Source organism: Xenopus tropicalis, chromosome 2 (assembly GCF_000004195.4).
Source record: "Xenopus tropicalis strain Nigerian chromosome 2, UCB_Xtro_10.0, whole genome shotgun sequence".
Taxonomy (NCBI): domain Eukaryota; kingdom Metazoa; phylum Chordata; class Amphibia; order Anura; family Pipidae; genus Xenopus; species Xenopus tropicalis.
The window spans coordinates 74777216-74804572 of record NC_030678.2 but is presented as its reverse complement, the minus strand read 5'-3'; the positions used below and the strand labels follow the sequence as shown (position 1 = coordinate 74804572).

At 39.3% G+C, this 27357-nt stretch overlaps 2 protein-coding genes across 3 annotated transcripts in view; both read left to right on the top strand.

Moving 5' to 3' along the window:
- Nucleotides 1-1695: 1695 nt before the first annotated feature.
- On the top strand, nt 1696-5264 carry dynll2 (dynein light chain LC8-type 2). 2 transcript variants are annotated; one of them, XM_012958313.3, is made up of 4 exons: nt 1696-1835; nt 3374-3400; nt 4503-4641; nt 4794-5264. In XM_012958313.3, exons 3-4 carry the CDS (start codon nt 4510-4512, stop codon nt 4929-4931), a joined length of 270 nt encoding a protein of 89 aa, XP_012813767.1. In that variant the 5' UTR covers nt 1696-1835; nt 3374-3400; nt 4503-4509; the 3' UTR covers nt 4932-5264.
- A 3494-nt stretch (nt 5265-8758) lies between these two features.
- The window catches only part of heatr6 (HEAT repeat containing 6 protein), a 32112-nt gene continuing 13513 nt past the window's right edge, over nt 8759-27357 (top strand). The window contains exons 1-8 of the mRNA XM_002939632.5: nt 8759-9271; nt 11829-11936; nt 13077-13217; nt 14407-14522; nt 16718-16832; nt 17472-17573; nt 18989-19126; nt 26321-26613. Of these exons, the coding sequence (XP_002939678.1) occupies nt 9029-9271; nt 11829-11936; nt 13077-13217; nt 14407-14522; nt 16718-16832; nt 17472-17573; nt 18989-19126; nt 26321-26613 (1256 nt within the window). The 5' untranslated portion in view covers nt 8759-9028. The remainder of the gene's footprint in view (nt 9272-11828; nt 11937-13076; nt 13218-14406; nt 14523-16717; nt 16833-17471; nt 17574-18988; nt 19127-26320; nt 26614-27357) is intronic.

Sequence of the window (27357 nt, the reverse complement as noted above, 5' to 3'; positions counted from 1 at the left end):
ACCCTGAGGCGTCGATGCTGCTAGTTTAGTTACTGAAGTAGTTAGGCTCAGGACTAAGGGCTCTGGCACAAATCTCCCTTGTTGCGGGCGACTAAGCTCCCTGATTTGACATCTCACCGGCGAAAATGTAAATCGCTGGTGGGATTGGCATACGCGGTGGTGCAATTTGCATGCCGTCACGTATGCCATCCCACCCCCGATGGGATGTCATATCGGGGAGATTAGTCGCCCGCAACAAGGGAGATTTGTCGCGAGCGACTAATCTTCCTCATGTGCCAGAGCCCTAAAGCTTGAAGTAATTACTGAGTTTATCAGCGCTGGGAATTGTTTCACCAAGGCAGTACAATCTCTGTGGTTTTGCAAACACTATGCCAGAATTTGTGTGAATGCCAGCTAATGTAAGCATCTGAAGCATTTACTGATTGGTGTGATATTGTACCATTGGAATCAAAACCCACCAAGAGCTTGTGTAACATCTGTCCAATATAGAGTTATCTTTTGTTTTTATACCACTGGTGCCCAAGTTATCTACAAGATCTGTTTTGTGGTAGAACACAGTGTAACCAACCCTTCCTCCAACAGTAACATGAGGGCCCACCTGAGAGAAGAGTTGCATGCAACACATGCAGGGCCACCGCTCCCTATAAGCAGAGTACTCAGTCTGCATAGGGCACCAACTCCCAGGGGGGCACCATCCCAGCTGCTCCAAAAAAAAAAACATTTTTATATATTATAACATACCCCCCAACACTGTCCCGCCGGTTTTTATAGTGCATCCCGCTGTCCCGGATAGTTCAATCAATCTATGGGGGCAATTGGGGGCACTGTGTGTGGGGCCCCTATAGTAGGTGTTTTTTTTTTCATTATTTTATTTTTACTTCCATAATATTTGGGGGAGGGGGCACAAAAGTAAATTTCTGCTTAGGGCACCCATTTGGCCAGCAGCGGCCCTGAACACATGCCCTAGCTGCCAGAAGTTTAGACCAGTTTGGCCATACTTAGGTATACCATCAGGTGTAAAGTAAGTATCACCACGTTAAAAAACCTGTTACAAATTAATGGCCTTTGGTTGTCAAGGTCAGGACTGGCTATTGAAAAGAAGACTAATTGGAAGGCTAGACTTATTTTAATTATTTTAATTCTAACTCGGGCCCTCTCATATTAAAATATTCAAAATACTGTATCAACTATATTAAAAGGCAATTTTAGGGTAAAGTTACCTTTTAAAAATACATATATTAAATGTGAACATCTAATGTGACAGAAATGTTTAAAATAGGTCATATAAATGTTATAATGTAAAGGCTGCATCTTTGCAACATTGGTCCTTTACTATGATTGGCTGGACCAACCTGTGGCCAGCACCAACACAGACTGCACAAAATCGTCTCTAACTTCCCCTAGCAACCAGAATTCCCATATTCAGTTTGGACAAAAGTTACAAATTCATCCATTTACTGCTTATGGAATCATCATCCTCTGTTAACGCTGAAACTGAAAGCAACTCGGCGCTACATAGAGCAAAGTGTTGCTAAAACGAGAGGTAATTTCGTATAATCGTTTTTATCCCGCTGTTGTGAATTAGGGAGCCGTGCAATTTTCTCGCAGCATTGTGGGATGAAATAAAATGTAGGTGGAAGAACGCGAGAGGAGAATGCCCGGAGTGCCGAGGGGAGGTGCGGGCCGGCCAATAGCGAGCGCTGTGGGCTTTGCCGCTGCACCAGGAGGCGGCGCTATTTCAGAGGTACAGCAAGAGCCTAAGCTTCTAGAGACAGGAAGGGCAGCTTGGCTGAAAGACACATTAATTCCCAAATACCTGTTTAACACTGTGACCGGTAAGTGTGCTGCAGTAGTGCAGTAGTACAGTACTCCTTGCATGGTTCCAGAACTAAAGGTAGCAGATATCCTATTGCAAGCTCGGGGCGGTTACTGGTACGGCGTGGATGGGGGTGGCGACTCCACGCAGAGAGCAAGATAGAAAAGGACTGTGCCCTCAGTGGTGTTGCAGTGTTGTATCACTAGGTTCAGATTAATGAATGGTCTCGATATCACGGTCCTTGCTTTAGGGTGCGTTGGTAAAATGTCTTACATACTGAGGTGTTGCACCTGCATTGCTGTTTTCTTACAGTGAATCATTACGGCGTGCATGACTTGTGTGACCTGTATGAGCCATGTTTGGCATGTTATTCAATTTCGCTGGCTGTGGGTTCCAGTGTTAATAGACAGCTTTATCAGGTGCCATTTTTTTCCTATCGCCCCCCCTCCCCTTCCACTAGGCTTTCTTGCTCTGATTTTGCATGAACATCGGCGTTCCATTCTGATGAGGGCTCTTCAGCATGTTGCTTCCTTTCTTGCATTTTATTAGACTTCGGGATAAATTGCCCCCTTCTGCAACCTCCGATTCAGAACAGGAACCCACGATTTCCGTATGTGCGGGCATGTCATTATTTACTGAAAATGGGATGGTACCTATCCAATGTCCTGCATCTTGCCTTCAATTTAACCCCCACCCCTCTGTATCTTATGCCTATTATCCATAATGCCCGTGGCTGATCTCCATCTAGGCAACCCCCACCAGCAGGTTTTGGTGGATACCTGAAGCAGAAGTTTCTAAGTATAGGGTGTGGGGTGTTAAACTGGTTGGGTATTCATACAGTAATTTTACCTAATGTGCTAAACCACCTCAAAATATATTGCAATAATATTACATTTTACATTACTTTTGTCCTTCAATTCTTGACCTATGCCTTGTGAATGATGGCCTTTTCTTTGCTTCCCCCCCCCCAGTATTAAAGTGTCCTGAATTTAACTCCTCTTTACATCCTTTTTGTATCAATAGTGATAAAAACTACATCTGATCAGTGCTGGTGGTAGATCAGAGGCATTTGTCAATCTCATGATGCTGCCAGATGAAATTTCCTAAAGCAGTTGCTATGGTGCCTTAAGCAAAACCCTTAGCACATTGTTGGCTTTGTTTTTCACACAATGTCACTGTGACATAATGGTTTGCACGATCACCATTTGGTTTTATATATAGCTATTCCTACTGGTTTTACTATATGTAGAACTTCACCTCACTCCCAGCAAGTCTCTGTGGCTTTGTTTGACTCACTCAAACTTCTCAGTCTAACTTTTCTAAAAACTAATTTGAATTAATCCTCTGCATGTTGTGAAATGCATGTTCGGCCTGGTAAAACTGTTAATATTCATGGGGGGGGGGGGGGGGGTGCAGTGATTCATGGTTTAGTAATAGTCTTATTTTTGTTGGTTGTGCTCAGTTGTAAAGCCTACATTTAAGTGTCTGTGTAATACATCTGACTTGGGATGACTGCTGACCAGCCTTTTTTGTCTCATCTGCTATTTGTTGTTGCAGTTAAGCGAGAAAATAGGACTGGCAAAGGTGGGTGTATATCAAGCAACACTTAGTTTCTTTTTACATTTTTTTTGTAGATGTATATGATGTTAACCAGGGTACACAGCACATTAATGTAGTGTAGGCATTTTGTATACGGAAAGTAGAAGCCACAAAACTCTGGGCCAGATAAAGTTTGCCAAACTGGGCATTCAGTTCCAGGTTTCCTTTCTAGAAATACATTATTTGTAACTGTCATTGCTATTGAAAGCAGTATCTGTCTGCCCTTTCTTACTCTCTGCAGTGCTGGTTCTGACTAAATATATCACTGAAACAATATAGCAGTAGTGAGTTCTTCTCAAGCCAAAACTCATATTCACGCAGTACCTTTTAGCAGGTTTGCTATTCACAGAATAGTGATGTTTGGGTTGTAAAAACGCTTACCCGAACCCAACCCACTGCGCCATTATATATTTATAGCCATTCCCAACCTGACTATCTCTGAATTCACCATAGGTGACAGTGCAGGCAGGTACGATTATTTAAACAAGCAGGTGGCAACTGGGGCACTTTGGCGCACAGTAACATTGCAAGAGGTGGGCCATGACAGAATTCGGCCTACAACTTACTAAAGTGCTGAGTCAGCCCCAATCTGGGGGTATGGCAAATCCGCTCATTAGTGATGTGTGGACTGGCCTGACAACCACGGGTCGGGTGGGTTTGGGTTGACACTCTCACAACTTTCTTGGGTTGCAGGCAGGTTTGGGCTGGGCTCTTCCTGCCTCCCTCCCTGCCCACAACCTGACTGTTCTCAGCTTCTGCCTCCAGCACCAGATTATATATATATATAATATATACGTGCGCCTGCCTCGCCCCCTCTGACATCAGATATGGGGCAGGGTGGCCACAGATATATAAATAGCCTCACCACACATATACCACACATCACTATCACAGATCATTGTCAAAATTGGTCTTTGCTGATGGGTTGCTGACAGGACCAGCACTACAGGGAATAACAAAGGACAGATGGGTATTGCTTAATAGCAGTGATAGAAATGTTTTCATAATATAAGTTATTTGTAACGTGTATTTCAATTTACAGTCTCATAAACATGTTTTCTTAAACATATATTTTGTCTTGTTACAGGTGCACCATGTCTGACAGAAAGGCTGTTATCAAGAATGCTGACATGTCTGAAGACATGCAGCAAGATGCTGTTGACTGTGCCACACAGGCAATGGAGAAGTATAATATTGAGAAAGACATTGCTGCCTATATCAAGAAGGTATACTTACTCCAATATAATCTAATAGATATATATAGGACAGTGGTGGTCCTGGTTGTGTTTTACTTAATTAAAGGGAATTTGGATACATCACCATTAACAGCCCCAGACTCTTGGCAAACCTTTAACTTATGGCTTTAATTTTCTTTCAGGAATTTGATAAGAAATACAATCCAACTTGGCACTGCATCGTTGGCAGAAACTTTGGCAGCTATGTAACACATGAAACAAAGCACTTCATCTACTTTTATTTGGGCCAAGTTGCAATTCTCCTCTTTAAATCTGGCTAGGAGAAGGAGTATATTCCATGGTGGACTGTAATGCACTGATGGCTGAAGCCAGGATCCTGTCTAATATGGCTGTGCAGCTGCATGGACTGTATACTATATTTAATGTGTATATGTTGCAGTAAAATTGACTTCTGTTTAGTTGCCTGGAGAGAAGGCAGCTTTATTTTGTTACTGCTTTTTTTTTTTTTTTTTTTCCTTTTTTTTTTTTTTAAATTTATTTATTTTTTTCTTTCCCCCTTTCTTTTGTTGTCATGCACTTGGGGAAAATGTAAATGCTTTATAATGGCCTTTAAATGGGAAGAAAACAAATAAACTATTCTACATCAAATCTTATGGTAATATCTTTTTGGGGGGTGGATTGTGGCAGTTGTCTATGGATACCTATTATCTGCTTAAGTTAAAATTATTTCCATATAGAGAATACTGTGACAAATCGAGTATAATCTGTCCCTGGTGGTTTTATTTATCAATTGAGTTGTCCATAAAATTCTGACCAGCCTGTGCTTCCTACAAAGCTGAGGAAACCCTTCTTGTGAAAATAAAATGGAAAGACTTCAGAATCAGACTATTGAAAGGGCTATTATTTTATATTAGAGAATAAATACATAACCACAGACAAAGGTTTGGTCTGTGGATAATTTAAGTCTGAATTAAAAGCTTACTGCTAAAAGCATTTGACTAAAAACTTAGCAAGGTGGTTTAACAAAAAAAGGCTAAATTACAGGGTAATGGTCTAACATTTGCTACGTATCTAGTAACCCATAACAAATCAGCAGGTAACATTTACTGAGCAGATGTTTCCAAACACATAGGATACTAGATATAGGCAAACTCCAGATGTTTTATTATATATCCCCATACATTTTTAAGCAGGGCATTTAATGGGACAGTAGTAGCAGACTTCTTACTTGTAGTATTGCATAGGTTTTCTGTTGGAAAAAATCATGCCTGTAGAGAAATTTTCTTACCCAGTCTTTCAAGACAATTTTTATAGTTTCAGTCCATTTATATCCTACAAATCAAATAGAAAGGGATCAAAGCAAAAGTATTTGCAACCCTGCAAAAAAGTATTTTGCCCCCACCTCTGAAGGGAATTTTTATCTTGTGTAGTAGCTAGCTGCATTATGGTTATGGGGAAAAACTTTTTGCTACCAGACTATTAGCTTAGTGGTTGGCTTTATCAAAGAGATAATCACACTTTAAGCTTTAAGATCTCATAACAGGAATAACTACAATCAAGAATTCAAAACAGATAACAAGAATCAGACCTTATAATAAGTTAAAATTATAAGTGTTTCCAAAATGCCTAATCCTTTACTGAGCATATACAGTTTTGCACCCCCCCACACAAACAAAGTGACCCCAGTGTCTAATTTTTTTTTTATGCCAAATAAGCTACCTGTTTATAATCCATGCTACCTCTACTAATCACCCTTTTTTTTTTTTTTGTTTAAGCACCTTTGATGCTGAAATGTGTTAAGTGATTATATGCAGACGTGTGGACTTATGAGTGTGCCAGTGTCATATTTTACCCACACACACTAATATAATATATACATTGTAAACCAATAGATGTTTCACCTTTTATAACCCCTTTCTTTGATTTTCCTTTCTTCCATATTTATCTTTTCCATACTTTCTTATTTTACCCACATCCTTTTTTTCTTTTTTTTTTTGCTCTCATCTAATTGTATTTCCCCTTCCTACTTCTCTTCACTCCCCCTTTCACTTCTGCTCCCTGTTTTTTCTTTTTGTATGCCTTACCATTTTTAAATTTTATCTTAGTATTGTGAGTTTTTAATGGGACTTTACCCAACTATTCCACTCTCGGTGCCAATCCATTGCCAAACTGATTACTTCTGTATACTGAGAACAAGAACAGATCCACTAAAATGTCAAAAACCATGATCACCTTTAGATATTGGTGCGAGAATTATTTCAGTCTCCATGCATTTTCAGTGAAGAACATATAAGCCCTGAAGCTGTGGAGTTTTTACCTGACATTACCCAGCTATTCAAAGACTTTCTAGGTTACACAAGGTTCTTTTCAAATGACTGTCCATAACACTTCAGTTCTTAACACAGCACAGACACTTGGTTTAAGCTCCCTACTACTAAGTAAAATTATACTTTCACTTTTAAATAGCAGCTAAAGAGTAGTAGACAAAGTTGGTAGGCTAGAACTATGTATGTATGTATGTATGTATTTACTTATAAAGCGCTTATGTATGCAGTGCTGTACAGTAGAACAATAGATTAATACAACAGGGGGTTATTAAAATAATAGATAAATACAAAGTATAACAATAAATACAAATAAAATACATGGTACCGTTGCAATGAGTTAAGAATCAAAAGAAACAACAGGATGGAGGTCCCTGCCCAGTAGAGCTTACAGTCTAAATGGGAGGGTAACTTACAGACACAAATAAGCACAAACCATGTACAAGCTAGGAAGCTCATGAATAACCAAGATCTGGTGAAAATAACTGATAGGTTGAATAATTGTTACTTTAGTGTGAAGACACATGGAGCTACTTGTCACAGCTACAGAAATAGACAATGCTGATCATTTACTGATAATTGTCTCTACGTGTGTTTTAGCAGAGGCAATGCTCAGTATTGTCTATGGCTGGATATTTTCTAGAGTTTAGTAGCCGTGACCAGTAGCTGCTATTAAGTAGCTCCGTGTGTCTTTACCGTAAGGGCAGTGGCAGACAGGGAGGTTAGTCGTCCTGCGACAAATCTTCTTTGCCAAGGGCAACTAATTTCCCCGCAATGCCATCCCACCGGCAAGAATGAAAATCGCCAATGGGATGGCATTGTGGGGAAATTAGTCACTGCCCTAAGTGAGGTAGACAAATGATCTGTGTGACCACCAAATCTTCCTTGGTGGGGAATATTGCATTTCGGGGAGATTAGTTGCCGGTGAACAGGGAGATTTGTCGCGGGTGACTAATCTCCCCATGTGCCAAAGCCCTAACTGGAGAAGTCCCAAGCTGGACTTGGATTTTTTACTATTGAGTGCTATTCTGACATCTACGACTTCTAGCAATACAGGTGTCGGGTAACTGCTATCTTGTTACTTCAACTTGCAGCCCAGCAGTAAAGAGTTACTGGAAACCTAGTTTCGTACGATTTTAGGTCCGTGTGTGGGCTCCGAATGATCTTCCCGATAATTTTCATACCATGGCAATTGGTCATCTACCTGATTGGCCAGGTTAGAAAATTTTGGTTGGATAACAAAGTCTGTGCATGTATTGTGTATCGGACAATATCCTTGGGGAACCTACAATGGAAGTCACTACATACGATTGGTGTCTGCCAACTATTTTATGTTCAAAACATCATCCGATTTGTATTTTAAGGGCTTTATCATACAATTTCAGTCTGAATGTTAGTTTCAGATCGTAGCATTTAAACATATGATTAACATCTCAACTTTAGTTCAGTTAGTTTCCGCAACAAGCTTAAGCCTTGCCATAAGGGTTTGAGCACTTTGTCAGCAATTAATAATTGTGTTTAAAATAACATAGTTAGAATATATTATTAATTGAGACAAATAACATTATAGGCAGTATTTCTTTTTCCAAGTGGCATCCCTAAGATAGAAACTAACGTAACAGTATACCTTTTTTAAAAAAACAGTATCCTTGTTAAAAGATCTGTTTACTAGCAGCAGTGGAAGAGCGTACAATTGTATTTAGGGATTGCTTTAACAATCGATAACATGTAGGGAGCAGGTAGAGTGCTTAGTGCTGCAGCAAGAGGAAACAAGGGCAGAGTGAGCTGGCCAGGGAGAGCAGGTAAGGAGCAGGCCAGAGAATGTATGCTACAGCTCGGAACAATCGCTTACACATAGGGGACCGCTCAGAACTTATTTAACTGTGGCAGGCGCAACAAGAATTTTCAGTAACGCAGATTTTAGACTGAGTAGGGAACACGGGGTAATTTCGCGCACGAATGTCCTAAACTGAACACCATACTAAATAACCAACCGTAAGGCGTGAGTGCTTCGCAGGACGAACTTAACTTTTCCCTCCCCTTCCGGAAGTGACTAACTGTCGCTATAGCAACTGGCAGCAGAGCGGAGGAAGATGGCAACTCAGGAAGCCGGAGTAGATTTGCTCGGGATACAGCATGGCACATTGTTGTCTCCTCCTCACTTACAGCCACCGTATGATAATCAGGACTGTGCCCGGGACTTCCAACGTTACTTAAGCAAGCTGCACAGCCTGCGGCCCTCCGATTCGGAGACTTTTCGTACTGAAATCAACCTCCTCTTGGACCAGCTGATTTCCCAGGACTACACACCAGGAGTGACAGGGTTCGGCCAAGAGGTAATACAAAATAATAGTGACATTAAGTGGAGTTAGAGATAGGTATCCTGTCTCCAGTATTGAGTTTGCCTTGGTGCTGCTTGGCCGCTCTTGGCAACGAGTCTGGGCTGAATTTTCGAAACAGGCCCTGACATATTAAGTATTGCACAGAGGTTCAAACAGCGCCCACCGCCCCCAAAATAGTGACTGTCTATGGCATCTTATAACAACCCCTCTGGCATTTGCGATATCTACAGATGGCTGTTATTATTAACATTTATTTATAAAGCACCAACATATTCTGCAGGGCTGTACAATAAGTGGGTTTCATACATTGGACATACAGAGTAACATAAAGCAATCAATTAGCGATACAAGAGGTGAAGAGGGCCCTGCCCAAAAGAGCTTACACTCTACAAGGAGAAAGGGTTGAGACACAAGGTGTGGGAAGTCTAGGTCCCCTTGCCATAACTTCCGAGTGTTTTTTTTATTTCCTTATGTCTAAGGGGCACATTTACAAAAGCACGAACGCTCGAGCGTTCATGCGAACACTCCGAGCGTATTTTCGCTGATTTTTTCGGGCGTCCGCACGACTTTTTCATACGGCGCACGACTTTTTCGTACAGCGCACGACTTTTTCGGACGTTTGCACGAAAAAATCAGAAAGGTTTTACCGTTGTTTACAATTGTTCGGTACGAAAATTTCATGACTTTCGGATCGCCAATACGATATTATCGTGACTAATACGATTTTTCCGTAAGCATTTTCGTGATATTTGCGATCTTACAAAATTTTCGTTTCGAATACAATTTTTTCCCATTCGTGATTCGGATTTGTGGATTAGTAAATGTGCCCCTAAGTGTCTGACTTTTCAAAGTATGGCAAACCAGTATAAGTGACGCTGTGAGTTCTTTGTGTTAACATAATACTTGTCTGTTCTAAGCAGCATGTCAGTTAAAGGTGGGGCATGTAGCTGTTGTGGCCTTTATTGGTGGTTTACAACCGAGGGTTAATATAGCATTATACAGGTACAAGGTGCTGTTTTATCATTACAGAGGAAAAGGAAATAATTTAAAAAAATTAGAACTATTTGCTTAAAATGGACTCCCTTATATAAATGTTCTGTAATGATTTAGGGGAGGGCATTGTAAATAATGTATCAGTGTTTGCAGATGACACAAAACTATGCAGCCCATTTAATTCCATCTAGGATGTGGTACCCTTTCAGCAGGGTCTTGATAAACTGATAATATGGTGGCTACGGGAAAGGACCCACCATTCGGTTGAGTCACCTGCATTAGATCTCTGCTATCATGGGCAATAAACCACCCCGAAAAGCCTGGAAAGCCCTTCGTATCGCTTTGGTAATCTGCGATGCAAAGGGATTTCCACCGGCGGCTCCCTATTGCACTTCATACAACAGGGTAGTACATGTTAATGTGCCTTTCAGATAAGGCCAAATGATTTTACTTTGTCTTGTACGGCTAAGGCCCTCATCTGTAGAGTTTTTATAGAAGTTCTGCAGAAATGCTACTATCTTGCTGAAAAACATATTCTGTTCACACGGGGTGGATTTCAGCCAAAATCCACTCTGTGAACCCAGTTGGATGCCATTTCTGTCAGTGTGCAAGGGTGGATTAAAGCAGGCTGGCATTTTCTTTGGCACATAGGCACTCTCACAAAATGAGAGTTTCTAAACAAGGGCCACCTGTCACCAGCGGCGAGTGACATCAGCAGAGTGTTTGCCTAACTTTGTCACAGCAAGTGGTGATTTTCTGGCAAAAAATGTACAACAGGCCTAATGCAAAATTGACTGTCGTTTTGGTTTTCAGTAAGGAAATAGAAATAGAACAACGAATCCGCCATGTATAGAAGAGCAAGTAGGTTCCCAGTACATAGTAGTCTGTGCTTGTATGTTCAAAGCAGTAAAACTGGCATTTCATTTACAGGTGCTGAACCTAGTTGTTACATATAATGTTGGGGAGTTGTTGCCATTTGCAACAAGGGGGGGGGGGGTTTAAAAGATTCTTGTGCGTTGCACCTTCTATCCGTCCCTCCCCTCCAGCCACACACAGTTTATCACTTTCCAATAATCTACTACTAGGGCCATAACCAAAGCGAAAAGAAACCAGGCCAACCATCTATGTGTCAGACCTCATTGCTTGGCCCATGACCAACTATTGGATAATATTAAGGGCCTGGGGAAAAGGGCCAATACTGAATGTTGTTTGTGATTTCGTATTAAATATAATTTCAGTTTTATCTGTTAAATTGCCTTTGTAAGCCAGACATGCAAAATATTTACTCACTTGATAAATGCAGTCCTTTTTTAAATGAAAGACTATTTCTTTAAGAATAACTGTATAACTGGAACTGAGTAGACATTAAAGTGAGCAAGATGGAAAGCCATGAACAGAAGTTAGCAAGTATGCATGGAATTTAAAAATACATTGTTATTTATCAAAGATATCTGATTGTAAGTATAATTTTAGTTCTTATTGCACATTTCATGGACAGCCTGTATTTTTACTGTAAATGTAAACCTCTAAAGAAATATGTACTTTATTATCTTTCCAGGAGGTTTGTGCTATACTTGTTCAAGCTTGTCGTTTAGTTCAGCATAACCAGGAGCACCTTGTCAGCAAAGTTTGTCAGCTTGTGCACTACTTACTCAACAGACTTCAGGTAGGAATTATTTTTATGTTTGAATAACTGTTGTAAAGTAAGTGCAAATGCTTTCAGTTTTAGGGAGTAGTTTTGTAAGGCTGTCAAAAGGGAAATAAAATTGACATTAAAAAATCTTTGCAAGTTATTGTACAGTATGTTTAAGGGACATTGTTTATGTTTGACATACAACAAATAATTGGGTTTGTATAAGTATGTTGTGCCTTTTCTTTTAATATGATAAGTTCAATTTTATTTATATTTGATTGGCTTTGGTTTTACCCACCCCTCCTTGTTATGAAATGAACCTTTTAATTTAAACAGGGAGACTGGGATCTGGATAAACACTACTTTCCCAATTGCTGCCTATTTATTAAGGTGGCCAAACAGATACCATATGAGAAACAGGACATTCCAGGTTAAAGACTATTAAAAACTTGATTTCATATTACAAGGAAAACCCAATGTGCCCCCATTTGTCAGGGGCATATGCAAAAAAAAAAAAGCTGCCAGGGAACAGCTAAGATGCTGCGTTAAAAAATGTTATTTCATTTAAAAAGTCACTTTTTAAACATTTTTCAGTTTTTAAGGCACAATTAATAGAAAATATATATTTGTATTAAGGTAGTATTACATGAATGGACACTCCCTTTAATTAAAACAATAGCAAACTGAATTTCCGCACTTCTGTGCCCATGTTGAATTGAAGTAAATACTGCACCTTTAACAGATCTAAAGTTCTATAACTTCTAATCCATCTTTGGATTTGAAATTTTGGCTGCATTCATTATCTAGGCATAGGAAGGGGCTTGTAAAATAGAAACCTAACAGCTGGAATTACTGAGGATCCTTAGTCTGTTGGGGCTGGTGTACTGCTGAGGTATATTCATTTATAAAGGTTTTGGGCATTTTCTAAAGGCAGGAAACTGGTTATTTTGGTTCGACTGGTGGCAGTGATAAAGACAGTTTTGCTCTGATGAATATTCTTGTGTCCAAATAGTTTACATAATTTGATCAAATCCCTTTTGGATCCAACATATATTTTCTTCACACTGAAATACATAGGTTAAATGAATAATATCAACACATAATTATAATATTTTTCTAATGATATGTTTTGTTTTGTTTTTTTTATTCTCCCCCTCCTCCCTTTGGTAACAGGTCATTGTTGATGAACAGAACCTGGATTTTCTTCTTGCCTTTTCCATTTCTGCTTTGAAACAGTGTAGCTCATGGACCCATGCTGATATTCTACATGCCTTAGCAGCTTTAGTTTACAACAATGGATCAAAATGCCAGAAGGTAAACCCATATATTGAATTTGTGCTTAGGTTTACATTACTAACTAAATTGCTTGGCATTTTTTTGTACATTTTGCTGTGCAGTTTGTTGGTGAAGACAGTGAGAGTGGAGGAAAGGAATTTGATTTTGTAAGTCAAGCTAGCATGTTAAATTTTATGTAAAACTGAATTTTCTCTTGCAGTACTTTTCAAATAATGTAGAATAAAAAACATAATATTATATGACTAGGGCAGTGGGGGCCTTATCCAGATTAAAATAGATAAACAGGAAAAAGCCAAGCACACTAAAGCTGACCACACGTGGGCGATTTTTAGTATGATATAGCAAGATTAATATAATATAGGGTGTATTTAATTTGCAGCTGGCCTTTATTTTTTCTTTAATGTTTGTGTTGTTATTTTTAAGTGTTTGCTGTGGGTGCAAAAATATTTTTAGTGTGTACTTTTAAGTACTAAATATTGTGTTTTCAAGCCTAATTCTCTGTGTACAAGGGGAATCCTGTATTAGGCCTCAACTAATCAAGCTTTCATGTCTGTCTGGCCCCCCTTTGCAACAATGCCTATTGCAACAGTTAGGTCACTAGGCATACAGAGCGGATGAGTGTGGTGGGCAGATGATGTGTATGTTTTGGAGTAACTGGCAGAGGTCAGGGGTATGGTTTGGAATGTTCTGTTTTGATGAGCATTTTCTGGGAGCCCCAGTAAAGAGAGATCATTTGATAAATTTGATATTACAGGTATAGGACCCGTTATCCAGAATGCTTGGGAGCAAGGGTATTCCAGATAAGGGATAATTCTGTAATTTGGATCTTCATACCTTAAGTCTACTAAAAAAACAATAAAATACTAAAAAAAAAAAATATTTTGCATCCAGTAAGGATTAATTATATCTTAGTTGGGATCAAATTCAAAGCACTGTTTTATTTTTACAGAGAAAAAGGGAATCAATTTGAAAAATCTGAATTATTTGATTAAAATGGAGTCTATGGGAGACAGGCTTTCCTTAATTCGGAGCTTTCTGGATATCTTGTTTCCAGATAAGGGATCCCTTACCTGCATTTGAATAAGTGTACTTTACAGATTATGTATATTATCATTAAATCCTTACTTAAATGGATCGATTTTACTTTGTTGGCGGTTCTTTACAAGCTCAAAATGAATGATTTCAGTAATTTTACTTTACCCCGTAGTATCTTCATGAACTTTTGGGCTCCACTGGAATCTTGGTGCGTCTTTGCGATCTCAATCAACCTGACCCTGAGTTATGGAGAGCAGCTATACATTGCATGGCTAATCTTTGCCTTGGGTAAGCACCTTCCAACAGTCATGCTAGTATAGAGGATACTCAGAATAGATTGCACTAAAATGAGTTACATTATGCAACAAAGAAGCAACAGATTTCTGGTGCACTAAAAATATTAAGTATGGCCCATAACTCTCAAATAAGCCCATGTCCTAGCATCTGACTGATAATATGATCTGAGTGATAACAGGGATCACTTTAATACAACAGTAACACTGATAGTAAACTGTTTATCTTAGTTAGTAACAAAACATATGTTTTATAAGGATTAACTTTAACATTTAGCAGTGAATACAATATGGGTATGCTATTTATATTTTGTTTGTTATTTTTTGTTGATCTTCCATTCTTGCTGCCTTTTTGCTTCGGTAATTAAGGCTTGAAAAAAAAAAACAGCTTGAAAGCCATTGCTGTAACATTAACTGAGCTCCACAGCAGAATAATCTTACCCCAGACATTATAAGAAATTATTCATAAATATATTTTAAAGGAAAAGGTTGAACTCCCTGCAAGTTGTTTGTCATATCTGCTTGTTAACTGTTTAGCTTCAGAATATTTTAATTATTAGTGCCATTTTCTAAAAAAAAAAAAAAAAAATATATATATACTCAAACACAAACACTGAAGGTGATCATTTATTCTCTAGACTGTGTTGTCTTTACATGAAACCCTTTAATTTTTTCATATGGGAGCTAGAGCAGGGAATATAAAAGGTTACATCAGACAGGGTCATTTGAAAAACAAAACAACATAAAAACAACAATAAAAAGGGCCCCACACACAATACTTGGGTGCAATTTAATGTGCAGTTTAAGCATTCCTGTTATTCAAGCACAGTAGGAATCTTTTTAATAGAAAGTATTCTGACACTGCTGAATTGATTTTCCCACTTTCAACTATTATGAAAGAATATAAAACCTTTTGTAGAAAAATTGTAAAATGGAAGCAATTCACTGTGTTTACTGGAAGAAACAATCAGCATGCTGTTATTTCATGAAGTTTAATACAATATTGAACATTGCCTTTTTTTTTTTTTATTAACTGTGTCATTCCTTATTCCTAGGGGCACATTTACTAACCCACGAACGGGTCGAAATGAGTCCGATTGCGTTTTTTTCGTAATGATCGGTATTTTGCGATTTTTTCGTATTTTTGCGATTTTTTCGGCGTCTTTACGAATTTTTCGTTACCAATACGATTTTTGCGTAAAAACGCGAGTTTTTCGTAGCCATTACGAAAGTTGCGTAAAATCTGGCGATTTTTCGTAGCGTTAAAACTTGCGCAAAAAGTTGCGCTTTTTTCGTAGCGTTAAAACTTACGCGAAACTTCGCACCTTTTAAGTTTTAACGCTACGAAAAAGGCGCAACTTTTCGCGTAAGTTTTAACGCTACGGAAGAATCGGGCGATTTTACGCAACTTTCGTAATGGCTACGAAAAACTCGCGTTTTTACGCAAAAATCGTATTGGTAACGAAAAATTCGTAAAGACGCCTAAAAAATCGCAAAAAATACGAAAAAGTCGCAAAATGTTCGTTTTCAAGTCGGAACTTTTCCAATTCGGGTCAGATTCGTGGGTTAGTAAATCAGCCCCCTAGTGTAGCACTAATTACAAGACAAGGTGCTCAGGCTCTGAGGCTGAACTCTTCAGATGTTGAGCCTATAGGTGAAGTAGCCCCAGCTTTAGTGGATGCTCACAGTGGTGTCTCACTGCAGCTATTTTAAAGCATAACCGCTTGAGTCCCTACACTAGTGAGTGACACAGAGGGTAGTAACCTTTCTTGGAGCCCCAGACTGCTCAGCTAGCTGCCCTAATCCTGCCTCTCCTACTACGGGCCTACCACTGCCTCAGGCTCTTTTGGCACTAACCTCCCCATCCAAAGTGTTGTGATCAACAGAAAGTGGCCAAGCAGCTTCCACCCCATGCCAACTATTTAACTACTTTGTTCTGGAATGGTAAATAGCTCCCCCTTTCAACTGCAAAACAAAACTACCTCTTAGCTGTCCTAATCCTTATGGGAATCTGCTTCAAGTAAAGGTAAGCAAAACCTTTACCCTCCTACACTAAGTTAGCAGACTTCATTAGCAGTCTTTATTACACACCTTAAATCCGCACACGCCAAACACATATTGTATTTTTTGTTTATAGAAGATAACACTATTAATATGTAACATCTTTAAATTCTGTACTTTTGTTTTAAGTGTTCCTGGGCAGCCATACCTGGATGATCCATATAGAATGACATGTTTTCAAAACTTTCTCACTGCGCTTCAGACCCCTAAACCTAATATTGTGGATGAAATTGCAGTTTGCACAGTAAGTCTACGTTTTATATTTTTACAGTACAGTACAGTAGAACTCCCACTTTAGGTTTTTCAGTGGACCAGAAAAAAAAGGTGCAAAATCCGGGAAAATGTAAAACCATGTAAACCAATTTTATTATGTGTTATATATTAGTGGGACCACAAAGTAATGGTGTCAAATGCAGGATAACTTAAAATCAGGGGATGTAAAATTCAGGTTTCACTGTATTGCTGTCTTGTGTTTAGACAACAAAATAACATGCCAAGATGAGGTTACATCTGGGTTTGCCAGGCAACTCGCATTTCTGCACTGAATAACATGTACATTGGAAAATCCATGGGACTAGCACCTGGTAACTACGCTGTCATAGGTTAGAAAACAAAGTTGCTGGGCTGATCAGTGATAGATTCAGATGTGCACTACATCAGTGCATATAAATCATTACTACATTAATGCATAGAAACTATTTTCCCTAATGTGTACTACATCCGTGCAAAGAAACCATTTTTCCTGGGCTTCAGAATTAAATAGTTGTCCATCAGTATGAGAGTTTGCTTCTAATATGTATTTCAAGCAAAATTGCTTAGCATAAATAGATGTTGTTTTTGGACATTAACAAATAATTATTGCATATTTTTTTTTTCTTATCAGCTGCTGCAAAATGCTTTAAAAGGAATACAGTCACTCTTAAATGGTAGCAAGATGAAATTGTTGGAGACAGGTCAGCTTGGCTCACTACTTGCTGTACTTAAGGTAACTTGTTTTAATATATTATTATTATTATTAACATTTATTTATAAAGCGCCAACATATTCCGCAGCACTGTACAATAAGTGGGTTTCATACATTGGACATACAGAGTAACATATAAAGCAATCAATAACCGATACAAGAGGTGAAGAGGGCCCTGCCCAAAATAGCTTACAATCTACAAATATTCTGTCAATTTGCTTGTTTTGAATTATAGATATTTGCTTGTTTTAAATTATAGATTGTAGGATTGTTTAGCTTGACACATTGGTCTAAAACTAATGTATAATGAAGTTCATAAAGGAAAGAGGATTAATTAGTGCATACATTTTCAAAAATGGGTTTTTATAAAATACACAAAAAGGTGAGGGGTTGTGTTAACACTCCAAGGCTAAGTAAAATATACATAATATATGTAAGTTCAGTCTTACGCCTTTCAAAATAGGCGTTGGCCTATGCATTCTCTCTTCCCCCTTTAAAAGCTACAAGCAGGGGAGGATTAAGCCTGTTGTCTTGAAATTACACCACACCTAATATCAGTGCCTAGGTGAGAAGACAATTTTCCCAAGAAATGCAACTATGCAGAGAGGTGAAAATATTACTGAAGGCAAATTGGTACGCCACTATATGGGGTTTATTATCATAATTTTCTAACTAATACCCCTGTATTTAATATGTATGCAGTAGCTCAGATGCTAACTTACTAGTAAAACTGGTTCAGGAAATGTGCATTGATCAATCCCCTCTCTTTTGTATGCTTGTAGCTAATTTGGCCAGATCAGTTGCACTTACACTTACACTTGCACTTGTATATTTGACTTAGCCTTGAAGTTCTTCAACAACCCACCTTTTTGTGTATAGGAAAGTTCTTGGTAGTATGGAATCAGGCTTGCAGTTCGGCAAGTCATCCAAACACTTAAGCCAGCCATACACTGCCAGATATGCTCATTATTTGAAATTGACCAAATTATGTTCAGATCCACTTATTTGTCACTCATGCACTGGGACAAATTGGGATGATCCAGTTGCTGGCCCTGATTGTACAGTGGGGCCTGCAGAGTCCCATTTGATGATGATCGCATTAATGCACTTATGCGGTTCTGGCTTGATGAGATTTTTCAATCCGCCTGTTCGATATCTGACCGATTTTTGGGCGGTTGTCGGTTGGGCAGGCCCATCAATGGGCCCCATACAGAATAAGCCGCTAACTCGGTCTAGGGGCACTGAGTCTGAGTTTTTGTCAGCCTGTACTTTACTGATGAGCCCACACGTAGTCATCCAAATTCAGATGTGGTAAATGTGAATACTTGGTTGCTGCCATCTTTAAAAGGATATTGCATTATTCAGGATTTCTTAATTATATCATAGGAGTGTTTTTTCCAAATCATAATAGTACTTTGTTTTGTATTTCATTAAAGAAATATATGTTTCACGGGCTTCCAGGGCTCAGTATAGAAATGCCCTCAGTACTTTATCCTACTCCACTCGCTCAGTATGATGGAAGATCACCTACAAAACCTGAGCAACCAGAGGCAAATGTGAATCAGCCCACATGGGTAAGTTGCATGGTTTTGATACTGTTGTGAATGTAGGACTATTGTTGATTTAAAACAATTTGAAAGTGCCTTTCTTTCTATCTCTGTGAAAAACTGTACTTTTGTAAGTAAATTTTAGTCATTTAAACTTCAGAATTTAACCCACAAAATGATTTTTTAATGGTGCACTAGTATCTATATTTTTTTTTTTTTTTTTTTTAACTTTTTTTTATTGAGAATGATAGTTATATAACAGTGTCAGCGATAGTATATAGACTTACATTTGGTACATCAATAAACTGTTCATTTGTTAACCATATATATATTTGTTGTGTTTCATTCTTTAAGGTGGGGGATAGGAGGGGGGTAGGGAAGGGTTAGGGGATGAGTGAGGAGATAAGGGAAGAGGGTGGGCAAGTCAGGATCTTGCTTTTTTCAGATCCCGGCTTGCTAGGGAATGGAAGGTAAAAAACCATAAAATTGGAACAGTGGGGAAAAACTGGTGTTATAACAGATCATTAAGTCAAATTGATCCTGTTGGAGTATTTCTTTATTCTTCTCACCGAGATCCGGGTTCCACTTATATGTTTCTCTCGTCCATGTGTCCTTTGGGACTTTTCAGTTATCGTTTCCCATTATTCAGATTTTCGTTTGTCATATATAGAGAGTGAAGGCATGATTCAACTAGGGGAGGCAGAGTATTGTATCCAAGGGGCCCATATTTTTTGAAACCGTTCTTGTCGGTCCGTGAGGATACTAGTTAATTTTTCATTAACTAGTATCCAGTTTATCTTATTTTTTAATTGTGGTATGGGCAGAAGTGGAGATTTCCACGCTTTAGCTATTGTTAACTTAGCTGCTGTAAAGATTTGGTTTATTAGCGTCCTTATGTTTTTATTTATGTTAGGAATTTTCTTTCCCAGTAGTGCATGTTCTGGGGATTTAGGCAAGTTTATACCCGTAACTGAATATATCATTTGGTAAACTCTAGTCCAGAACCTTTGTACCCTGGGACATTGCCACCATATATGGTGAACCGTACCTTCACTTCCACATTTTCTAAAGCATTGAGGGTCGCATTGGTTGTTAATTTTATGGAGTCTAGATGGGACCATGTACCACCGTAGCAGGACCTTGTATCCTGCCTCAAGCAGGGAGGTGTTTATTGAGTTATGTGCTGTCTGATCCCATATTTGAAACCATACGCTTTCCTCTATTGTTTGACCCAAGTCTTTTTCCCAGGCTTTTATGTATGGTAGGGTTGGTGGGAGGCTGAACTCAGATAGTAGATTATATAACCTTGAAAGCACTCCTTTTGAGTATGGATATTTTGTACATATGGTTTCTAGGTACGTGGAAGGTGGTACCCGTGTGCCTTTAAATTTGGATTTCAGGTAATGTTGCACCTGCATGAACCTGAAAAGTTCTCCCGGGGGGGGGGAGAGTATAGTTGTTGGAATCTGTCCCAGCTCAGGGGGCCAGAGATTCCATACATGTGTCTTAGTACTGTTAAGTCTTTAGCCTCCCACCATTGAAAAGACTCCTTGTTCAGTCCTGGTAGAAACTCAGGGTTACCAAGTATTGGGACTGCTGGATAATGAGGAGAGAATAGTTTTGCTTTGTATTTTACCTTGTCCCAAACACTTAGTATATGATCTAGCATGGGGGTTATACCATCCGGTCTGTGGACATAGGGTAACCATAGGGTTGCTGTCAGTTTTACCGGGCAAATGAGAGTTTCCTCCATGGTCACCCATTTTGGCGGAGGGTTGGCGTACATCAGGGGAATAGATGCTAGTTGGGCTGCTTGATAATATTTCCCTAAGTTTGGGGCACCTAAGCCTCCCTTTTGTCTTGGTGCAAGTACTGTCGCTTTAGAGACCCTGGGTGGTTTAGAGTTCCATATAAATTTCATAACCTTTTGTTGTAACTTTTCGATATCTGAATTTGGTATAGGAATTGGTAAGGTTCTGAAATAGTATAGTACCTGCGGTAGGATAGTCATTTTAACCGCGTGAATTCGGCCGATCCAGGACATATCCTGTTTCGACCATGTCTCTAAATCTTCAGTTACCTTTTTCCATAGAGGGGGATAGTTGGCCTTATAGAGGTCTTGTATATTTGGAGTTATTTTGACCCCCAGATATTTTAAATATGTTGATTGCCATTGAAAGTCAAAATTTAGTTTAAGAAGCTTAATTTGTGGGGGGGGGAGATTGATATTCATTGCACAGGTTTTGGTATAGTTTATCTTGAGCCCTGAAAGTTCTGTGAATTTACTGAATGTATCTATCAGGTTGGGTAAGGTAGTTAATGGTCTAGTTATTAGCATGAGAATATCATCAGCAAAGAGGCATAATTTATGGTGAGTTGAGTCTATGTTCAGGCCCATTATATTTATATTATTTCGAATTTGTGCGGCCAGTGGTTCCAGGGCTAAGATAAACAATATCGGAGATAAGGGGCATCCTTGCCTTGTACCTCCTGATAATTGAAAAGAATCCGTGGAGTATGGACCCCATCTGACAAATGCTTGGGGGTAGTTATATAATGCTTTAATCACGTGTTGAAATTTCTGTTTGAAGCCCCATTTCTCTAGTATATAATGTAAATATGGCCATGAGATCGAGTCAAAGGCTTTACTTAGGTCAATAGATAATAGTAGCCCAGGTATAGCCTTGGATTGGATCGTATGTATAAAAGTTAGGGCCCTTCTTATGTTGTCCGATGCCTGCCGTTTAGGGACAAAACCTACTTGGTCTCTGTCAATTATGGTAGGTAAAAAGGTGTTCAAACGTTCGGCTAAAATTTTGGATAGGATTTTTACATCTATATTCATTATTGAAATTGGTCTATAATTAGCACAGTGTAATAGGTCTGTGTCTGGTTTTGGTATAGGGGTGACCTGGGCTAGGAGGGAGTCTCTCCCCCAGAATCCTCCTTCCATTATTTCATTTAATGTATTTGTTAGGTGGGGTATTAATATTTTGGCATATTTTTTGTAATATAGGGCTGTGAAGCCGTCTGGGCCAGGTGCTTTTGATGTTTTCAGTTGTTTTATCGCTTTCAGAACTTCCTCTTGGGTTATTGTATTTTCTAGTAAGTTGGTTTGGGGTTCTGTCAGGCTCGGGAGGCCTGCTGATTCTAAAAATTTGTCTGCTTTTTCCTTGGAGAACGTTGTGCTTGAGGAAAATAATGATTTGTAGAATTTGTTGAACTCTTCTATGATTTTACTTGGGTTCCCTGAGACCTCTCCCTGGGAGGTTCTAATTTTATATAAGGCTGTGTTTGGTACTGAGGATTTTTTTAGCTGCTTAGCCAGTAGTGTAGTGGGTTTATTACTTAGTGAGTAATACTTTTGGGATCTCCATTGCAGTGTGGAGGCTGCTTTGGCTGAAAGGTGTAAGTCTAGTTCGGTCCTTAATTTAGTCAGTTGTGATCTCAATAAGGGGGTGGAAGTCTCTTTATTTTGTTTTTCTAAGTCTTCCAGTTTAGCTTGCATTTGAGCTGTTTGCTGGTTGGCTTGTTTAATCTTATGGTAGATGACACTTATTATATGGCCCCTTAGTACTGCTTTATGTGCTTCCCATAAACTAACAGTGGATTTGACACTTTTTTCATTTTCTTTAAAGTATTGTTCTAAATGGTTTTGTATTGCTTTTTGGGTCTGTGATATTTTTAAAAATGTATCGTTAAGTCTCCATTTCCTGGTTGCAGGTGTATGGTAAAGGTCTCTTAAAGTTAAGGAAAGTGGTGAGTGATCTGACCATGCTGTTGTATGTATTTTGGATGAAGTAATATTTGGTAATAAGATTTGCTGTAACCAGATGTGGTCTATACGGGAGTACGATGAGTGCGGGTTGGAGTAAAAGGTGTAGTCCTTTTTCCTAGGATTCTTTTCTCTCCATGCATCTATGAGTTGCATAGAGGATAATGTTTTCTTTAGGAGGGATAAATTCCTATGTGTAGACGAGATATTTTGTTGGGGAGATTTTGGATATTCGTTAGATTGTTTTTCTAAGACAAGTGGGTTGTATCTGTCCATTGATGGGTCTAAACTTAAGTTGGAGTCTCCTGCCATAAGGAGAACGCCTTCTTTATGTCTTTGGACTGTATGGAGCAGATCAATTAAAAATGTTACCTGTTCTGTGTTTGGGGTATAGTAATTTACTATCGTAATTTTTTTGTCCTGAAGGTCCCCTATTAGAATCAGGTATCTCCCTTCCTGATCTTTAATCTCACTTCGAATTGTTAATGGAAAGCCCTTTCTTACACATATTGCTACTCCTTTTGTCTTGTTTGGGCCATTTGCTGTGTAAAAATTGGGAAAGTAGGAAGAAAGGAATTTAGGGGTAGATGTCTTTGAAAAATGGGTTTCCTGTAACAATAGGACGTCAGCTCTAGCTGAGTGGTAATATTTGAATGCTTTAGTCCTTTTGTTAGGGGAGTTGAAGCCTTGTACGTTATGAGAAATAAATTTCAGTTGGGACGTCATTATCGATAATTAGAGAAAGTTATTGCCTCAATGTGAAGCCCGTTTCTATAGAATAATATTGGTTGAAAGGTAATTAGGCTTTCCCCTTTTAACCATAGTTTCTCTGCAGTTTCAATGGCTATGTTGGTGGAGTGTACAAATACAAATGCCTTTATGTAACTCACGTTTTGCTGTTTGTTACGGGGAAATGATATCTGGACTTTTCGTACTAGAATTCCCGGATCTCGGATCATTGAAGGTTGGGTGAGTAGAAAGCGAGGGGTATCCAACAAGAATACAAAAAGAAACATTGTTATTACATTTAAACAAATCAAGAACATTTCCGGCCTAAGTGGCCAACTCTAAAGTTAAGCTAAAAACTTTTTTTTTTTTTTTTTTTTAACTTTTTACAAGTCTTTGGTTGAGTCGAAAGGTGTGTAGCTTTCTCGAGGGGCAGCTATGCTAACACACCGGTGCGTTCGTATGCATATTATCTGTCTGTACGGGTTTAGTGTTTCCCATTCACTATGTTACTGTGTTCGGTTGTCATTATAAATCGTAGTTCTAGGATTCCAGGTGGGGTTTCCCTCTTTCTCGTGGTGTACGTTGGGTTTTGGCCCAAATTGGCGATAAGGTAACCGAATGAGGAGGGCTCTGCGAGGTTGATGGTGATTGCGTTGTTGGTTCCGTAAGACGGAGGCGCTGTAAAACTTCCATGGTGTCTCCTACTGTAGATGGAGAGTATTGCTTGCCATTGTAGAAGAAATTAAGGCGAAGCGGGAATGACCAACGGTATTTTATGTTCTGAGCCTGAAGGATGTTGAGAGCTGGCTTAAATGTGCGTCGCCTTTGGATGGTTTGTGGAGCCAGATCAGTGAAGATTTGGATCGGGTGGCCTTCAAATTGTAATGGAACCATTTCTCTAGCCGCTTTCATGACCGCCTCTTTTGTTTGGTAGTAGTGAAATTTGGCAATAATGTCCCGTGGTTGATTTGGCTGTGCAGGTTTACCTAGCGATCTATGGACTCTATCCAGTTCTAATTTGGCCTGAGGTAGATGTGGTGCTAGAGTGGTTAATAATGTTCCAATGTCCTTATCCAGGTTTTTGTAAGTTTCTGGAAGGCCCCTTATGCGGATATTTTCTCTTCTGGAGCGGTTTTCTTGGTCCTCTAATTTTTCTTGTAGATCCGTTATTTGTCTCTTCATGTTATTTATATCCAACTCGTGGCTATCTAGGACTGTGATTGCATCATCCATTTTTTGCTCCAGGAGGTCGGTGCGTTGGCCCAGTTCCCTTATTTCTTTAGTTAAGGTTTTGGTTATTTTCGCAGAGGTTGCCTCAAGTTCAGTTCGTAGCATATGTTTAAAGCGTAATAACAAATCAGATTCTTTCATGCATTGTTGAGAATCTGTTTGTAGTATTGTTTCTGGCTCCTGCTGGTGAGAGGGAGTATCAGTGTCTGAATCCGATTGCAATGGAGGAGTGGGTTCCCTTGGTTTTTGAAGGTATTCCTCTATATGTTTGCCAGGTGGTGGCTGCTTAGGTGTGGGTGCCTGTGGGCCCCGAGCTTTACCCCACTTCCCCATTATTTGCAGTGTTAGAGTCAGGGAGGAGTATGTATAGGCGGGCTTTAGGTGGTCGGTTTAACTTTCTGGCCTGCTCCTGCCAGGTTGAAGTTCCAGCCCTCAATGTGATCAGTATCCCCTTTTTTTTTTTTTTTCCCCCTTTTTCTTCTTCCCCCTTCACTATATGTGTCACGTTAGGGAAATCCCCCTTTTTAATTTTTAGGACCCTTGGGCTCTTTGGCCGGAACTGAGTGGGGAGTTCTAACTGTAGGAGAGGTGAGGATTGCTTTGCTCTCAAGGTGTTATATATAGGCTCACCTTGTATTGCTAGTATTCTGTAGCCTTCTCCTGGTAGCCGCTGGAGCTCTGCACAGTTCGGTCGCGCCGCGTCTGCCTCTGTATTTGAGGTGTCTGCACGGTGCGGTAGGCCTTGTGACGTATAGTGCTGTACGGAGCGTTCGCTCTTTTATTTCCTGCTCCGCGGCTTTTACAAGAGGGGGTCCCAAACTCCAACCCTCTACTCTCTGTCGGGACCTCCGATTCTTCCCACTTCTGTCCGGCGCTTATCACCCCTGTGTCAGGGAAACAGCCCCTTTTTGCACCGGTGGGTTGCAGAGCTCTATGGCAGTGCGGCCATTTTAGCAGCTGCGCGCTAGCGCCCCTAGTATCTATATTTTTTAATTGTATAAATAATTCTTATTTAAGGGTCAGTAATGAATCTGTTAATGTTTATTTAAATGTCCAATGTAGCTCAGTTATCAAAGCTTCTCCCCACTTTAACGTGTTGTTTTTTTATCACCAAGAAGTGTTCACCAGCTTTGACTAGGTTTAAAGGAGAAGGAAAGTCATTTTGGCATTTTACTTATAGTATATAAATAGATTCACCACATTAGTGCCACCTAGAACAATATATTTATTCTGCAGTAAGCATTACCATACCTGAATAAACAGCTCTAGAAGCCTTCTCCATTTACTTAATACAGCAGCTGCCATTGTAAGTAGCTTCCTGCTTGCAGCTAGCAGTAGTAGCTCAGATCATACATTCCTAAGGGAGGGGGGAGGGAGTTCTTAGCATTCTTGTGGGAGGGTGAGCAGGAGAGGGGGGAGAGGAGAGAGCTCTCTTTCTGAGAGAGGAAGTCAGATACTAAAGAATTTTGTGTTCCCAATTCGCACAGAACAAGAAGAAAAGGAAAGTAGGCAAGCAAAAGAAAGGACATCATGGAGAAGAATCTAAAGAAGAATTAAAGAATGAAATTGGAGCAGAAATAAATCGCTTTGAAAAAATGAGATTGTGTGCTGGTGAGGCACAGTGTAATCTCTACTTAGGCCCTCAAAAATCCCCTTTAAAACCTCACCAAGGACAAGCAGAGAAGGATCAAATCTCACCACAAGTTCAGAGATATAAAATGATGAACAGCAGTGACTCTGAATATTCTGATGCAGAAGGCAGCTTGCAGAATAAAATAAGGTAGGCTGTTAACTTCCAATAGTCTTTTATGAATTTCACAAAAAAGATATACTATTCCTACATTGGCCTTTAACCTAAAGTGGCATTTCATCATATTTTGGGCAATTTGAGCTATTTAACGTTCTATTCCGCATCCATCTGTAAATGAAAGTGCTCATAAGGACTCATTTATCAACACAAGTGTGGTTGTACAACGTTTTAAACCAGCACAAAGGCTGCGCATATTTAAGCTATTGTTTAAAGTTGTGTGTGTCTACACTTCTGCATTGTTGCACTAAGTGGCGTTTGTTTGTCATGAAGAAGCATACACAAGTACGCCTGTCGACAAAAGGGAACCCTGTAGTTGTTAATTTTAGATTTCACATAGTTGAATGTGTCAGTAGGCAAAACAGACATAGCCTAACAATCATATGCAATTTCAGTCACAGTGTGAGCCTGATTAACACTCAATAGTGTTTGTTTTGTGTCATAAGCTGGCTTTACACGTACCAATCAATTTTTCGCCAACTATTTCATGTTCAGAACATCCTCCGATTTGTATTTTAAGGGCTTTATCCTACAATTTAAGTCTGAATGTTTGTTACATTGCATTTAAACGTCAGATATCCGAACGTTCATCGTAATAAGACTAAAATCTCAACGTGTAGGGCACCTTAAGATGGAATGAAGCTGAAATTGTGGGTCCAAAATTGCACATTGCAAACTGCACTTGCAGTCATAAATGAGCTTTACTTTGTTTACTAT